This window comes from Halteromyces radiatus, assembly GCF_025201355.1.
Source record: "Halteromyces radiatus strain CBS 162.75 chromosome Unknown BX664scaffold_3, whole genome shotgun sequence".
Taxonomy (NCBI): domain Eukaryota; kingdom Fungi; phylum Mucoromycota; class Mucoromycetes; order Mucorales; family Cunninghamellaceae; genus Halteromyces; species Halteromyces radiatus.
This window is the reverse complement of record NW_026251689.1, coordinates 1,675,003-1,690,108: the sequence shown is the minus strand read 5'-3', so window position 1 is coordinate 1,690,108 and position 15,106 is coordinate 1,675,003. Positions and strand designations below refer to the sequence as shown.

General features: G+C 34.2%; 8 protein-coding genes across 8 annotated transcripts; 4 read left to right on the top strand and 4 right to left on the bottom strand.

The window, feature by feature from the left end:
- Positions 1–250: 250 nt before the first annotated feature.
- On the top strand, positions 251–2,178 carry BX664DRAFT_294617 (uncharacterized protein). The gene is made up of 3 exons (XM_051542110.1): positions 251–589; positions 688–1,914; positions 2,016–2,178. Exons 1-3 carry the CDS (start codon positions 362–364, stop codon positions 2,127–2,129), a joined length of 1,569 nt encoding a protein of 522 aa, XP_051401554.1. The 5' UTR covers positions 251–361; the 3' UTR covers positions 2,130–2,178.
- A 409-nt stretch (positions 2,179–2,587) lies between these two features.
- On the top strand, positions 2,588–4,721 carry BX664DRAFT_328934 (uncharacterized protein). The gene is made up of 4 exons (XM_051544684.1): positions 2,588–2,659; positions 2,735–3,106; positions 3,182–4,392; positions 4,491–4,721. Exons 2-4 carry the CDS (start codon positions 2,862–2,864, stop codon positions 4,637–4,639), a joined length of 1,605 nt encoding a protein of 534 aa, XP_051401553.1. The 5' UTR covers positions 2,588–2,659; positions 2,735–2,861; the 3' UTR covers positions 4,640–4,721.
- Positions 4,722–5,015: 294 nt separating this feature from the next.
- BX664DRAFT_294613 (uncharacterized protein) lies at positions 5,016–6,608 on the bottom strand. The gene is made up of 6 exons (XM_051542109.1): positions 6,442–6,608; positions 6,225–6,385; positions 6,069–6,144; positions 5,921–5,997; positions 5,701–5,842; positions 5,016–5,631 (listed from the first exon to the last, which is right to left on the bottom strand). Exons 1-6 carry the CDS (start codon positions 6,543–6,545, stop codon positions 5,217–5,219), a joined length of 975 nt encoding a protein of 324 aa, XP_051401552.1. The 5' UTR covers positions 6,546–6,608; the 3' UTR covers positions 5,016–5,216.
- Positions 6,609–7,124: 516 nt separating this feature from the next.
- BX664DRAFT_328933 (ankyrin repeat-containing domain protein) lies at positions 7,125–8,214 on the top strand. The gene has a single exon (XM_051544683.1). The coding sequence runs from the start codon at positions 7,161–7,163 to the stop codon at positions 8,127–8,129; it is 969 nt and encodes a 322-aa protein (XP_051401551.1). The 5' UTR covers positions 7,125–7,160; the 3' UTR covers positions 8,130–8,214.
- Positions 8,215–9,003: 789 nt separating this feature from the next.
- Positions 9,004–10,262, bottom strand: BX664DRAFT_100513 (uncharacterized protein). Its single transcript, XM_051539664.1, has one exon. The coding sequence runs from the start codon at positions 10,017–10,019 to the stop codon at positions 9,198–9,200; it is 822 nt and encodes a 273-aa protein (XP_051401550.1). The 5' UTR covers positions 10,020–10,262; the 3' UTR covers positions 9,004–9,197.
- Positions 10,263–12,246, bottom strand: BX664DRAFT_100508 (histidine kinase-like ATPase). The gene is made up of 8 exons (XM_051539663.1): positions 12,055–12,246; positions 11,902–11,971; positions 11,606–11,841; positions 11,441–11,525; positions 11,062–11,380; positions 10,838–10,972; positions 10,706–10,768; positions 10,263–10,643 (listed from the first exon to the last, which is right to left on the bottom strand). The coding sequence occupies exons 1-8, from the start codon at positions 12,150–12,152 to the stop codon at positions 10,507–10,509; spliced, it is 1,143 nt and encodes a 380-aa protein (XP_051401549.1). The 5' UTR covers positions 12,153–12,246; the 3' UTR covers positions 10,263–10,506.
- A 49-nt stretch (positions 12,247–12,295) lies between these two features.
- Positions 12,296–13,340, bottom strand: BX664DRAFT_378672 (RNase Sy; the record flags this gene model as incomplete). Its single annotated transcript, XM_051548837.1, has 4 exons — positions 12,296–12,682; positions 12,768–12,952; positions 13,027–13,156; positions 13,241–13,340. The coding sequence occupies 4 exons, from the start codon at positions 13,338–13,340 to the stop codon at positions 12,342–12,344; spliced, it is 756 nt and encodes a 251-aa protein (XP_051401548.1). The 3' UTR covers positions 12,296–12,341.
- Positions 13,341–13,934: 594 nt separating this feature from the next.
- BX664DRAFT_348336 (uncharacterized protein) lies at positions 13,935–14,474 on the top strand (the record flags this gene model as incomplete). The annotated part of the gene is made up of 1 exon (XM_051547572.1): positions 13,935–14,474. One exon carries the CDS (start codon positions 13,935–13,937, stop codon positions 14,472–14,474), a length of 540 nt encoding a protein of 179 aa, XP_051401547.1.
- Between the last annotated feature and the right edge of the window lie 632 nt (positions 14,475–15,106).

The window sequence follows — 15,106 nt, the reverse complement described above, 5'->3', positions numbered from 1 at the left end:
ATTTTTTTTACAACTACTTTTGCCTCCTTTTTTTTTATTTTATTTTTTTCTTTTTATTTCATTTTTTTTTTATTTTATTTTTTTTACAACTCTTATTTATTGTATTATTGTGTTGACGTTTACTCTCCGTTCTTTTTCTTTTTTTGTATTATTGTCAAAACACTGATATCAAAAAAAAAGAAAAGAAAAGCAACACATGTCTTCAGTGGGTTCTATTCCTCCACCTCACGAAGGATTATATGAACGAATACTCACTACCATTCCACCCAACTTTACTTTATTACCTTCTCAACTAGTAACACCAACTCCTCCTCCTCCTCCTCCACCACCACCACCATTACAACCTCAACCAACTTCAACTATGACACAACAAATATCACTGTACAACAATGGATTTAATTATGGAGAAGAAATATCCACCATATTTGTAGTCGGGTTTCCTGAAGACATGCAAGAACGTGAATTTCAAAATATGTTCATCTTCTCTCCTGGTTTTGAAGCTGCCACTCTTAAGATTCCTTCCAAGGATGGTGAAGAAGATTCAACAGTCTCTGCTTTGGGTAACAATCCTCATACCAAAAAACAAATAGTAAGTTATTAATAATACTAATACTAATAATAATAATAATATATCTATTTAATATACTAATAAATACATCTTTTTTTTTTTTTACCTTTTTTTTCTAGATTGGATTTGCAAAATTTCGTAGTCGTATGGAAGCTTTAGAAGCCAAGGACACTATTAGTGGACGAAAAGTGGACGCCGAAAAAGGATCAGTACTTAAAGCAGAAATGGCCAAGAAGAACTTGCATACAAAACGTGGTCTTTCGTCTAACGAACCATTCCAACTCAGTCAACATTCAGCATTGTTAGCATCTCAAGAACAATCACTTCATCCATCATCACTTTTACAACAAATACATCCATCTCAACAACAAGAACAACAATCATCTTCTTTTACATCAAAAAGATTTACTGGTCCTCACCCATCTTCTGTCTATGAAGCTTTCCATTCCGTACCTGCTACTGATTTGACTTCAACTTCTGCTGATATGTACTCCGATCTTTTTATTCCTATCAAAACAACTTCAGCATCATCCAACAATACAACAAGACTTCCCAATACATTTAACTCTTCTCATCGTTTCTCCACCAATAGCATCTTTGATTTATCTCAAACAACAGATAACAAATCATCAACTGGATCCTTCTTTAATGTTGGTTCCTCTATTTTGTACGAACAAGTAGAACCATCATTAGCATCTCAAGTCACTCCTTCATCATCCAATAACGAAACAAATACAAAAACAACAACAACAACAACATCATCATCATCTTCATCTTCATCAACATTAATCAAAACACAAGCATCTCAACATCAACATTTGCATTTTTCATCATCACCTCCATCCCTTATCGATAACAACAATAATAACAATCGATTCAAAGAGGAAGACCAACAATTAGGTAGAGCATTTAGTGGATTAACTATCAATACGACACATCTCAATTCGACTACTAACAATACATCATTAGCCTCAACACCTAGTACAATTGTATCTAATGGTGGGTTACCTTCACCTGGTATTTTGTCCCCCAATGGTTATCGTAGTTTTGCATCTATGATGATGATGATGCCCAGTACCAATCCAGCTGATCAAAATCCACCATGCAATACACTCTATGTTGGTAATCTACCACCCAATACTGATGAAGATGAACTTCGACAATTATTTTCTAAATGTGTTGGTTATAAACGATTATCCTTCCGACAAAAGGCAAATGGACCAATGTGTTTTGTAGAATTCGATGATGTCTATTGTGCGTCTCAAGCATTACAAGACCTTTATGGTAATCCTCTTAGTAATTCTGTCAAAGGGGGTATCCGATTATCTTTTAGCAAGAATCCTTTGGTAAGTTTAGATTAAAAAAAAAAAAGTGGGGTTGGGGTTACAGCGGATACTGAAAGAATCTAACCTAAAGATCTTATTATTATTACATTCTTTTCAAATAGGGTGTACGTCAAAATTCTATCAGCAATACTGGATGCAATACAAATAATGGATTATTTCAACATAATATACCATATTATCGTGATAGTTTATCTTTTGATCCTTCATTCTCTTGATGTACTTTAGCATACAACAATAGTCTTTACATCTCTTTTTTTTTTTTTTCTTCCTTTATATATATTTTATATATTATATATATATTATATTCATTTCTTTTTTTATTCTATTTATTCATTTATATTTATTCATTCCAATGCATATTATCCCTTTATTATCTTTTTACTTTATTTCTCTTTACAAATAAACAAACAAAAATAAAATAAAATCATCATCACTTATTTAAGCTTTTAATTTTTCATATGACAGCTGTCCAAATTGTCCTTCTTTTTTTGTTGGGCTCATTCATCAAAAAAAAGAGGCGGACCATGATACAGAAATTTTTTTAAAGTTTGAACGCCTTAACCAATAGGAGAAAAGTACTCAGATTCCCCCGCTTTTAAATAGCACCTTGTTGTAGGGTTGTCTCCTTTTTTTTTTTCTTTTCTTTTTTTTTTCTCTCTTTATTTTTTATCAACCCTTTCAAATTATTATTTAGGCGCGCATCTTTTATAGAACGCTCCTAATATTTGATCGACTACAAAAAACGGTAATTTATGAAACACTATTTATTTAGCTTTCTTTATACTAAACTTACCTTTTTTTTTTTTTTTTTTTTTGATAGTTCGCGAATCTACTTTCATCGAATCACAACCCACACAGAGGATTCAAACGGTGCAGTGATCGACCTAAAAAAGAGTTCTAAACTTTTATCTATTCAATCTTTTATACTTTTATCTTCCTCTCTCTCAATGGCTCCTCCTCACGCTACTGATTATTCTTCTACTACTCCAATGGACTCTTCTTCTGCTGCTGTTCCCGTGACTCCTCTGTTCAAGGTCAACTCTCCTAATGTGGAATATACAAATTCTCATATCTTATCCAAATACATTTACTCCAATACTGTGGTCAACAAACAATCTGATGGATCTATGATTGTTGAACCTGTTGAACAAGTTTATCATTTTAAGACTGAACGTACTGTCCCTCGTGTTGGGTAAGTCCTTTTTTTTTTTTTTTGTTATAAAGAAATAAAAATACTTATCTTTTTTTTTTTTTTTTTTTGTTCTAGTTTGATGATGGTTGGACTTGGTGGTAACAATGGTACTACTTTGACTGCTTCTATTTATGCCAACAAGAAAAAGTTGAACTGGCGTACCAAATCAGGTGTTCATGAACCAAACTACTGGGGTTCCATTACTCAAGCTTCTACTGTTCGTCTTGGTGTTGATGGTGATGGTAACGATGTTTACGTTCCTTTATCTGAAATGATGCCTATGTTGAATCCTTCTGATTTGGTTATTGGTGGTTGGGATATCTCTAGTAAGAATTTGGCCGAATCTATGGAACGTGCTCAAGTTCTCGAATATGATCTCCAACGTCAAGTTTATGATGAATTAGCCAAGATCAAACCCTTACCCTCTATTTATTATCCTGACTTTATTGCTGCCAATCAATCTGATCGTGCTGATAATTTGATTCCTGGTGACAACAAGCGTGCTCATGTAGACCACATTCGCAACGATATTCGTGAATTCAAGGCTACCAATGGTTTGGATAAAGTGGTTGTTGTCTGGACTGCCAATACTGAACGTTATGCTGAATTAATCGATGGTGTCAATGATACTGCTGACAACTTTTTGGCTTCTGTTGCTTCTTCTCATGATGAAATAGCTCCATCCTCCATTTTTGCTTTGGCTTGTATTGAAGAAGGTGTGCCTTTTATCAACGGTTCTCCTCAAAATACCTTTGTTCCTGGTCTTATCGAATTGGCTGAACGTGAACGTGCTTTTATTGGTGGTGATGACTTCAAATCTGGACAAACTAAATTCAAATCTGCTATTGTCGACTTTTTGGTAAATGCCGGTATCAAACCTGTTGCCATTACTTCTTATAATCACTTGGGTAACAACGATGGTAAGAACTTGTCTTCTCACAAGCAATTCCGTTCCAAGGAAATCTCCAAGTCTACTGTGGTTGATGATATGGTGGCTGCCAATGATATCTTGTACAAGCCTGGAGAACATCCTGATCATACTGTTGTCATCAAGTATGTACCTTCTGTTGGTGATTCCAAACGTGCTTTAGATGAATACGAATGTGACATCTTCATGGGCGGTCGTCAATCTATCTCTGTTTATAATGTTTGTGAAGATTCTTTGTTGGCTTCTCCTCTTATTATCGATTTGGTGGTGATGGCTGAACTTATGACACGTATTCAATACAAGACAGGTGAAATGACAAAATTCAGTTCTTTCCATAGTGTTTTGTCTCTTCTTAGTTGTAAGTAACCTTTTTATTATTATTATTATTTGTCTATATTCAAGGGGGGAAAAAATCATGTTTGACCTTTATTTTTTTTTTATTTTTTTTTATATTAGATATGCTCAAAGCCCCTATGGTATCTCGTGGTACTCCTGTTGTCAATGCCTTGGGTAGACAACGTTCTGCCATTGAAAACATCTTCCGTGCTTGCGTTGGTCTTGCTCCTAACAACGAAATGGGATTGGAACACAAGATTTGGCAATAAAATCAATCACGTAGTTTAGTTTATAATCTTCTTGATTGTTTGTTATTCAATAAAAAAGAATATCCATATTTTTGTTTATAAATTATTCCCCTTGAACATTCTTGAACATGCACCGTGCACTCATTGGCATTAGAAATTTATACATTTGACCTTACTCCTGTCCTTTTTTTCATTTGTATATCATCCACATTATTTCAAAGTGCATTGATCCAATGGTCTCCCCTGTCATCAAACAACTCACAATTGATACATAGGTACACACATACGGAGACACATTTCTGCATACACTGAGGCGTTTAGAGGAAAAAAGAAAATGCGCATTTTTATTATCACCATATAGCTATTAAGAGAAATAACGCCAGAAAAAGGACAAAAAAAAAAAAAAAGGATCATTGTTTTATTATAACGATAAAGAAATCAATAAAATTACACACACGCAGCACATATATGGGTCAAACAAAATAAAGTAGGTAATAATAATAAAAAGGTGACAAAAGCTAAAACTAAATGATCAAATATAGATATGGAAGAATGAAAGGGATAAAAAAAAAGGGGGGAAAGGTATGTATCCTCTTTTTCAATCCAAACCCAAGGAAGGAGAACCAGTTACTTGTCGAGAAGCATTGGTGGAAGGGCCACCAGTAAATAAACTATTCATCAAATCTTGCATAATGTTGCCTTGTTTTCGTGGTTTCTGAATGTTGAAGAAGGCCGCACCAATATCATCGATCAAATCATCAAAACCTTTTTGTTGATGATACATAGGCCCATAAGTTGATTTCAATTGCGTGAATAAGGCTGAACCATCACGTTGCACCGTCAATAATACTAGTTGTGTAAAGTTTAACCAGGAATCATCAAATGTTGGTACCTTGACAGTTTCACCAGCAGGAGAGTATCGGAAGTCAGCTTGAGACGTAGATAAATTGGCAGCCTTAATAAAGCTATTGAATGTCATCGTGGCATGGCGAATACTTTTCATGGCGAGATACCTACATTCAAAAAAAGATGAACCCATCAATATTTGCTATCATTTACAAAGTATACACACACGCACTTACTGAAGTACAACACGAGCAAGATAAATGCCATTTCCATTATTGGCATCTTGTTGAGCCCAGGTATATGACAATTCTCCCAATAATTCAGCACTATGATCAGTTCCAACTAATAAATGTTCTTCAGCCAAAGAATATTGACCCTCTACAAAAACACAAAATAGCAAAAAAAATGGATGAATATATAAAAAGATATCACTGTAAATTAATGTTATTATTTTACCTTGATAAAACATAGTGCCAACATAATCATGTAGTTCAGGGTCACCTTCCGAATAATCACCATTCTTTTGTGTCCAACTATAAAGATATCAATGGTCAATAAAACTATCTTCACAAAAAAAAAAAAAAAAATATTAGTTGCATCTTACCTGAATGTTTTCGAGAGAAAAGCTTTGCGTCCAACTTCAGTAGAGGGATAGAGCTCAAGAATATCAATTACACGATCTAAATAAAATGAGAAGGATGAGAATAAGTATCAATAACATGATGAATGTCTTTTTTTTTTTAAAGAAAAAAAAATATACCCAAAGATTTTTCGTCCACTGGTAAGTTAGCCAACATGTAAGTCTCCATCATATAGTTCGCCAAATCAGAGCCAGAAGCACTTTGCTTATGTTGCATCAAAGAGACAGCACCATCATGAAGTAACTTGATAGATTGGCTATATTTTTCTTGCTTGTTATATCTACAGTAAGGTGTCAGTCACTTCTTTTTATTTAAAAAAAATACTTCATCACTTACCTTCTTGCAACAGTTCGATACATTTGATGAGCTTCATAATATTTTCCATCATTGACAGAACTCTTTAACTTTTCAAGAGTTTTACCAGTTCCTTTTTGTGCCATTGTAACAAAAAAAAAAGTGTATACAGAAGAAGAGAGGAATAATAAAAAAAAGGAAAAGAAAAACAAAATGTAAAGAGGTGATCAATGAATTCACAGTCCGCTACAAAAAAAAGTCGAAGAAATCTGTATCAACCTCTTTTTTTTCTTTTTCTTTTTTTTTTTTTTTTTTTTTTTTTTTTTCATCGACTATATCGTACTGAACGGGCTATCTGTGGAATAATGGTCAGTTTGGTTTCCGCTCCTCTCTTTCTTTCCTACGCTCTCCCGAAGATAAACTCTACTCTTAAGTTGGTTCAGACTAAAATAATGGTAAGAAGGTTCCGAATATAATAATGTTCTTATGAGACTAACTCTTTTTCCTTTTTTTTCTTTCTTTTTCTTTCTGAAAACACAGCTATGCCAACGTTTATAAACAAGCAATTTGATATTCTTGTTTCATCTAAGGATATATCATTATGGGACGACACCGCATCTCCAAGTAGGAACCAGGTGGTAGAAAACACATATCTCAATAAGGAAAACAATCAAGGGTCTCAAATGCAGCAAGAGGTGCACCAACAACAACAACAGCAGCAGCAGAAACAGACACAATTGACCTTACAGACAAAGCTAACAATGACGATATGGGAAGCAGCAGAACATGGCCATTTGGATCTGGTACGACAATACATTGATAACCTATCATCGAAACAAGATCGTACAGCTTTAGTGAATTCACGGGAACCTTCTACAGATGCTACACTTTTACATCTCGCCATCACACATACACCCATGACTTGCTCTCCTACAACAACAACAATGGACCAAGCAATAGAACAACGATTACAATTGGTGACGTTACTTTTAGAACATGGAGCCAGTGCATCGGCAAGTAATGTATACAATGTACAAGCGATCCATATGGTTGGTCTTTATATTCCTAGGATGTCGTTACCATTCCTTGCTGTTTTACTGGATCATGGAGCCGATATCAATGCTCGAGATGGTGATGGATGGACACCTTTACATTATGCGGCGCGATTCTGCCAACCTCCCGACAAGGTGGTACAAAGATTGGTGGCAGAAGGGGCGGATATACAAGCAAAAGATGATACGGATGGCAAGTCTTGTCTGTTTAGTCTGATAGCCAATGGTGATTATTTGGATTGTTTACGATGGATGGTGGAAACAGCCAAGGCCAATATTCAACTACGTGGTGATTTCCAATTCATCTCCGGCAAGGAACGGTATGTTATCAAACAAGCCAGTTTAGTACTTCAAGCAGTCAAGTATCGAAGGGTTGCCATGCTTCATTACCTTGTCCATGATCGCTTTACTTACAAAAAGCTACGAACTGTGATTTCTTTGGATGAACTTGATCAAGCACGTTCCTTGATTCAGCATGACTGGCATGACATTACTCATGATCTTCAACATCTGACGTTACTTTTGGAACAGGATCCGCATTCACTTGTCTCGAAGCAACAACGTCTTCTTCGTCTGTCCACATCATCCTCCTTTTGGCCATTAATTCAACGCTCTCTAACAAGGCATCATAACTGGATTCGAAAGATGGGCAAAATATTTATCAATCGACTTACTTGAATCATCATCTTGGATATTAGTATAGATCGAATTTTTGTTTTTATTATTTTTTTTGAAATAGAATAAAACTATTTTTATATTGATGTAGTGATTATTGAATGGACTGTAGACTGTGGAGATATATGACCCTTAGAATGGTCCTTTTAAATGGAAGTGATTAGTGAATATCATGAATAAAAACGGATACATCCGATATGTAATATGTATCAAAAAAAAAAAAAAAAAAAAAAAAAAAAAAAAAAACTTTATTGATGTTCAACAGGGAGAATGCAAAAAAAAAAGAACTATATACATATATACAAATAGGCACTAAATTAAGGAATAAGTCAATGGTTTGCCTGCCTTGGTGATGAATCGATCTTGAATTTCTTGATCCAGCGATGCCATCATATGTCGCCAATCATTTGAAGGAGGAGGGTCAAAGGTCGGCATCTCGTTTTTTGCTAATATTTTAAAATAGTCAATAAGCTTGGTTGGTCGCACTTTATTCAGAATCCAATTGTTATCACTGTCTCGCTGCTGTCGTTCCATTTGTTGCTGAATAAGTCCCAGTACCTCGAGAAAATCAGATGGACCAAAACCATTTAAATCAGAAATTGATGTAAATTGAATCACCAAATCATGAGAATAAAGCTCTATCAAAAAAAAAAAAAAAAGAAAAGTGATGTTCGTTATTTGCATTCGCCTTTATCTTTCTTTCATTTACCTTTTCGCCATCGTACTCGAAACCCGTTGGCTATGATTCTTCGGTCAGTCACAATGGAATAGGTGTATTCGACAGTATCGTGTCCATCATTCACTATTTGTTGCTCCCGTTTGTCCAAAGAAAGTATCGTACTATGTAGTGGATCACTATCGCTAAAATAAAGCAAAAGTAAGTCGTCAGATCTTAGGTAATTATGATGTATCCTCACCTAACATTAATTTGTACAGGTTTGTCCAATGCTTTTCCACATTTAAGCTCGTAATCGCTCATAAGACGTTGAAATCTGTATCTTTGTTTCAATCTAAATAAATAAAAAAAAAAGTAAATGGTGTGCCTTTTTCATTTTTATCTCCATATTAACTTTACTGTGTCATATCGATTGCTTCCAATTTCTTCATCACCCAACCCAAATCGGTACGAACACGCTGAGCACAAAAAATTATCTTCATCTTATTTTCCAAGTAGAGAGACTGTAAGGTCGGTTCCTGCTGATCTATGGCTGATGTAGTTTGCTGACAGTATTCTGCGATAGACCTTCTATGGAACTGTGTATGGCGTTCTCTATGAAAGGAATAATTCTTCCGGATATCTTCCATAGATGATGATGCTAAGTCAAATGTAATAATTTCATTCAATGTATGAGAGAGTCCAGTGTCTATTTGCAGATTCTGTGCTGATGATGATGGCGATGATAGTGATTTTGCAAATAACGCTGCAATATCACGTCGTCTGTTGCTACTGTTAGAAGGACTGCCGAAAATGTCAGTATTTTGCCGTGTTGTAGAGGTTTCCATAGATGTTTCGTCAAATCTACCAATTGTCGTGTCAGTCGATAGTGATTGCAAGGATGATGGTGCTAGTAGGATTCTATTGTTCGAATTGGTATGTGCTACAGTTGTTGGTAATACTGTAGATGGTGATACAGAAGAGGAAGTTCGTTCAAAGTCAAAAGGTAATTCAAGTTGAACCCGTGGACGTTTGGCTTGTGCTACATTTGAAGATAAACTATCATAATCTTTTACTGATGATGATCGTTTTGAATTGTTGAATTTGTTGGTACTTTTTCGTCGATATTGTGCAAACCAGTTGGACAGTGGTGTTGGATTCTGATCAATATCCTGTTGTAAATTATGCCGCACTACGGTTGTACTGTGATCCGATCTGTTGTCAATTTGCCAGTTCATATCAGTCCCTGATCCTACTGATGAGTGTGCGTTTTGAGGTTCTGGTCGAGCTGTCTTCGTAGGAGATAAATTCGAGGTATATGATGGTATTTCTATATTATTGTGTATCTCTCCGTCTAGCCATCCATTGAGAGAAAGTGGATTTCCAGTAGTATTAGTTGTATGTAAAGATCGATCCAATTCGTTATCTGATTCCACCAATTCATCATATTCATCTGATTCTTGTAATCTATCATCGTTGCTGATCAAGGCGTGGGTTGCTGGGGGAATAACATCAATATAATCTCCTTTATATTGATTTTCAAATCCTGTTGACGACTGTATATGGTGAGGAGTTGGTGATTGAGCATGATCAAAATCAATGACTCTAGGAGATTGGGAAGGCACTTCTTGATACGTATTGTCATCGCGATAGGAGGTACTATAGTATTACAAGTATGAATCAAATATATAATTAATATACAATATTGGACTGTCTTTTCATTCCTTACTTTTCAAGAACTTCGTTTTGACGATTTTGGGAGAAAAAGGAGCCATAGATTCTATCAAGGAGATCTTCAAACAAAGTCAAAATACGATCTTTGTGGAGAAGCATCACAACGCTTTTGTCAGGTTCAATATTCACTATATGTCAAAACAAGGATAAAACGTTAGCTTTTGTTACAAAATAGATACAATTATCTTACCATCATAGTCACCAAAACCAGTTTGGACATCAATGTACATAAATGGAACTTTTCTGACATCATCTAAAGGAAAAAAAGAAGTTTGTTAGTAAAGTTATGAGAAATAGAATCATATCCATGTTTATATCTTACCATCAAGATCGAGGGTTCGTTTGTACCGTCGACGAACCATAGCCACCATTTCCTTTAGATCAGATTTGGCATAATTGATAGGACGTTTATTAACATATATAAATACACGATCGCCTTTGAAGATATATGAAGGATCTATTTCAATCAAAAAAAAAAAAAAAAAAAAAGAAAGAAAGAAAGAAAATCAATATTATGGAAAACTCTATATCTTTCTTTTTAATTACCTGATAATTTTGAAGGTAAAAGACAATGTAATCGTATCGGTTGCGGTGATGATGTTACATCAGGTTCCAGTTGTTGATCAAAACTTTCTTCCAAGGAGCATTCTTCCACCATTGAAGCCAAGGTAGAATCATATATGATGCGGACACCTTCAAGTAGACTAGATGTACTAGGTTTAACCCAAGTTGGTTGTTTCCGTAGTTGACCAAGAGTACTATGTAGTTGATGTAGTGATAACCGAAGGAAAGGGTGAGATAAACCATATTTAATTGCTAATTCTTGAATCCGCTTAATAGAGATTGTTCTAGCTTTTTCTGCAACCTATTAAATAACACACATCAAAAATTCATATATAATACAGAATGATGGGATGAAATTTACCTGTCGTCGTACTGGTAAATTGACAAATGGTCGGTGAATTGATACCATGGTTCCAGAACGATACATTGTTCCAGCAGTGTTTTCGCTACAGTGTGAAGATATCATTAGCATTGTATTTTACCATATCACTATTTATACATAGATTCCTTTTTTATATATATATACCTTTTTATGCCACCTTTCCGATCGAGTTTGTAACACGTAGCCACTTTGTCTTGTTCAGTCTTAGTTGTAATATATACTTCTTCAGCTAATTCACAGATAGAACTAAGAGCTTCACCTCTGAATCCATAAGTTGAAATATTGTCCAAGTCAGAAAAAGTCGTTAGTTTTGAAGTATGATGTCGTCTAGCCATATTGCAACAGTCAGTCTTTGTGATCCCCGAACCATCGTCTCGAATCTGTCAATTTCAAGTAATGATAGTAAGTTTAAACTTCCAGTTATATATATTTGTCATTACCTCTACCGTGTCTAAACCATCGTCCACTAGTCGTATATCAATATTGTTGGCTTTGGCATCCAATGAGTTTCTAATAATAAAAGGAGATTTGGGTTAGTGACCTGGGCAACAGTTTATTATTATATACATAGAAATATTTTTTTTTTGACTTACTCTAGCAATTCCTTGACTATTGATTCGATACTTGTTATGACTTGTCCAGAATGAATGCTACTGATTGTATGTCTATCCAGAGCAAGAATAGGACACATGGAATGATAAAGTGATTCAGATTGAAAACGAAGTAAATAAATAAATAAATAAATAAATAAAAAAAAAAAAAAAAAAAAGAGAGAGAAAGAAAAACGTGGAAGATTCGCGCATTGTATTTTTAAAAGAAAAGAAACGGAGTTGTAAAACTATCACATATATCGAAGACAATCAACATCTTCTTATTCATTTTATTTAGTAGGATAATTTATATCTCCAGAACATGTTGAAGAGTCTACACTATCGACAGGAACATATTGATTGGTATTCTTGACGTTGAAATAAATCCAAACTTCTTCCAAATCAGATCCACTGCAAGTGACTTTAGGTTTGACACCAACTGATGATTGAATGGCAGATTCAAAATCATTAGCAGAGTAGGATCCACCAGGGGTAATATTGGCACCTTTCAAGATAGAGTATAAATCATATTTTTGACGAAGTTCAAGGGCAGTTCCAAAGTAATCATAAACATCTTCATATTTAGTATAGCTTGTATAACATTGAGGTGCCAAAGTACTAACACATGTACCTTTTTAAAATAATAATAATAATAATAATAATAAAAGTGAATCATTATTTATCTTTTACGTATATATATAATCAGTTTTACTTACCATGCTTGCCCCACTCATGAGTCCAAAAATCACCGTTATTGGATGCTCCCTTGTAACTTGGCCAATAGGTTTCCATATCATTATACAAGGATGAATTTCCTTGAAGGATGCTATCCAAATTGGTATATTGACGAGAAGGATCGCATCCATTATTACCAGTTTGACCTCCAGAGCAGGTATCAGGCCTAATCAAAAAGATTAAAATAAAAAAAAAAATATGAATTAAAAATCAAGGTTTAAATTGAGTTTAATTACTTACCAAAGACCATGCATGGTAAAAGAAGTAGAAGGACCAAAACCTTGAACCCATTGTTGAACTAAAATAAGTAAACCATTTGTGGGGGAACAGCAAGAACCACCAGCAGTACTACTGCATGATAATGCATTAGCTATTGATATCAAAATGAAAGTAAAAAAAAAAAAAATGATATTAAGTAAATGAATTTGATGATCATCATCATTTTTTTAATTACCAGGACATGAATCAGCTGCTCTTGCGGTCAAAGAAGTAGGTAAAGCACTTGCAATAGAAGCAATGGCCAAAGTAGAAAGAGAAATGAAAGATACCTTCATATTTGAATAAATTGAAAGAATAAAAAAAAAAAAAAGAAAAAGAAAAAAAAAAGAAAGATGATCCTTTTTATAGCTTATTAAACAGTATATTTTTGAGTGATGATATTGATTATACTATAATGACATTCTTGATCAATATGTTCGTATGTACACCCATCAAATTACTCTTAAAAAAGGAATAAGTGTTTGGAATGGATTAGTTTGTGTAAATTATGAATAGATAATTGAGGACCAAAGATTATGGCCACGCCGCATATTGACTAGATAGCTATTATCATGGTTGCACCATTTGATATCCTTTTGTACAACCTATTTTTCTAATTTTTGTTGAAAAGGAAAACGGGAAATGAAAAAAGGAGGTCTGCCCAATCACTGGATTCTCTGGCAAATATTTTACCGCCTGGTCTTTGTCGTTCCCTATTTTGGGTCAGTCTCTCTGGAAATCATCAGACAATTTTTTTTTTCCGTTTTTTTTTTTTTTTTTTTTTTTTTTTTTTTTTTTTTTTTTTTTTTTTTTTTTTTTTTTTTTTCTCTTTGTTCCCACCTCCTTGTTTGTTTATAATGAATCTTCTTTTATCCTCACATACAACTACCATGAACTTGGAGAAAACACAAGAATTGAAATTGCCTTCTATTCCAACCTATTACGATTCTCATTCTTTTCATTACCATCAAACTTGCGACTTTTGCCCTCATGATAATAATACTAAATTGGATGACAGTTATGACTATTACAATGAACAATACAATGCATATATTCAACAACAAGATCAACCTTTCAAATATAATTACTTGCTTAACTTATTCTGTACCCCAAATATGGCCACTTATTTGACAGAAGCAAGTATCACTGACGACGTATACGCCTTACCTATTCATTTACAGCGTTTAATCATGGAAGCAAAGGAGGAAGTATTATTCGATAAAACAAAACTTAATCAACAAGACACAACAACAACAACAACAACAACAACAACAACAACAACAACAACGAATGGTCTTGCTCTTCAACGTTTGGAACGTGTACGTTCTTTTTGTTGGTTACGTTCTGATGCTGATGTTGCCAACCTAATGTCTAGTGTTGCTGAATTGGTAGCTGATGATGATGAACTGGATCATATTTTGGTAGACTAGATTCTCCTTTAGTCAAACAACTTTACAACTACAGTGCATGAACGATCATATGCTTTTTACCCCTACTTCCTTTTTAGCAATCATCTTCCCACGGATTCTTTTCCTTCTTCCTAATCCTCTATTCTTCTTATTGATTTTTTTTTTTTTTTGTTCATATCCCTCATCATATTATTTCCATTTTGTATACACTTTTTTTTTTCCTCTTCTTCTTTTCCTCATATATTCATCACTAGTATCTAGTCTTCATTTTTATTCATTCAACTTTTATATCCCTTATTGATTTCAAAACAATAAAAAAATTTTCTTCATCTTTAAAAAAAAAAACTCATTTGACTTGTTGGATTCACCTGTTGACCATTTCCGCATGAACACAGGATTCCTCTTTTGATTGGTTCAATTATGTTTGTTAGCAACTATAAAGTGGAGTCGAGTTCAATTCAATCCCGCATTTATGGATTCCTTGATTTATTTGCGAAACATAGATATTGCTCACGTGTTAACCAGCAGAGTTTTTCATAGGTATGGTACAACACGTATAATACCTACATAATTAATTGATCTGTTGATTATTTTAAGGGTTTCGATCAGATCCATCGTACAAAACTTATTAACAATCCCATTTCTCATTTAAG

Excerpts from the sequence above, each read along its gene's own strand:
- BX664DRAFT_100508 (XM_051539663.1), bottom strand. The coding sequence starts at position 12,152 with ATGTGTCCTATTCTTGCTCTGGATAGACATACAATCAGTAGCATTCAT. Across the intron at positions 11,972-12,054 it reads ATAGTCAAGGAATTGCTAGA|AAACTCATTGGATGCCAAAG; the intron begins GTAAGTCAAAAA and ends TTTTATTATTAG. Across the intron at positions 10,769-10,837 it reads ACGAACCCTCGATCTTGATG|ATGATGTCAGAAAAGTTCCA; the intron begins GTAAGATATAAA and ends TTTTTCCTTTAG.
- BX664DRAFT_328934 (XM_051544684.1), top strand. The coding sequence starts at position 2,862 with ATGGCTCCTCCTCACGCTACTGATTATTCTTCTACTACTCCAATGGAC. Across the intron at positions 3,107-3,181 it reads CGTACTGTCCCTCGTGTTGG|TTTGATGATGGTTGGACTTG; the intron begins GTAAGTCCTTTT and ends TTTTTGTTCTAG. Across the intron at positions 4,393-4,490 it reads TGTTTTGTCTCTTCTTAGTT|ATATGCTCAAAGCCCCTATG; the intron begins GTAAGTAACCTT and ends TTTTTATATTAG.
- BX664DRAFT_294613 (XM_051542109.1), bottom strand. The coding sequence starts at position 6,545 with ATGGCACAAAAAGGAACTGGTAAAACTCTTGAAAAGTTAAAGAGTTCT. Across the intron at positions 6,386-6,441 it reads TATCGAACTGTTGCAAGAAG|ATATAACAAGCAAGAAAAAT; the intron begins GTAAGTGATGAA and ends ACCTTACTGTAG. Across the intron at positions 5,632-5,700 it reads CTTGCTCGTGTTGTACTTCA|GTATCTCGCCATGAAAAGTA; the intron begins GTAAGTGCGTGT and ends TTTTGAATGTAG.
- BX664DRAFT_328933 (XM_051544683.1), top strand. The coding sequence starts at position 7,161 with ATGACGATATGGGAAGCAGCAGAACATGGCCATTTGGATCTGGTACGA.
- BX664DRAFT_294617 (XM_051542110.1), top strand. The coding sequence starts at position 362 with ATGACACAACAAATATCACTGTACAACAATGGATTTAATTATGGAGAA. Across the intron at positions 590-687 it reads CTCATACCAAAAAACAAATA|ATTGGATTTGCAAAATTTCG; the intron begins GTAAGTTATTAA and ends TTTTTTTTCTAG. Across the intron at positions 1,915-2,015 it reads CTTTTAGCAAGAATCCTTTG|GGTGTACGTCAAAATTCTAT; the intron begins GTAAGTTTAGAT and ends CTTTTCAAATAG.
- BX664DRAFT_100513 (XM_051539664.1), bottom strand. The coding sequence starts at position 10,019 with ATGAACTGGCAAATTGACAACAGATCGGATCACAGTACAACCGTAGTG.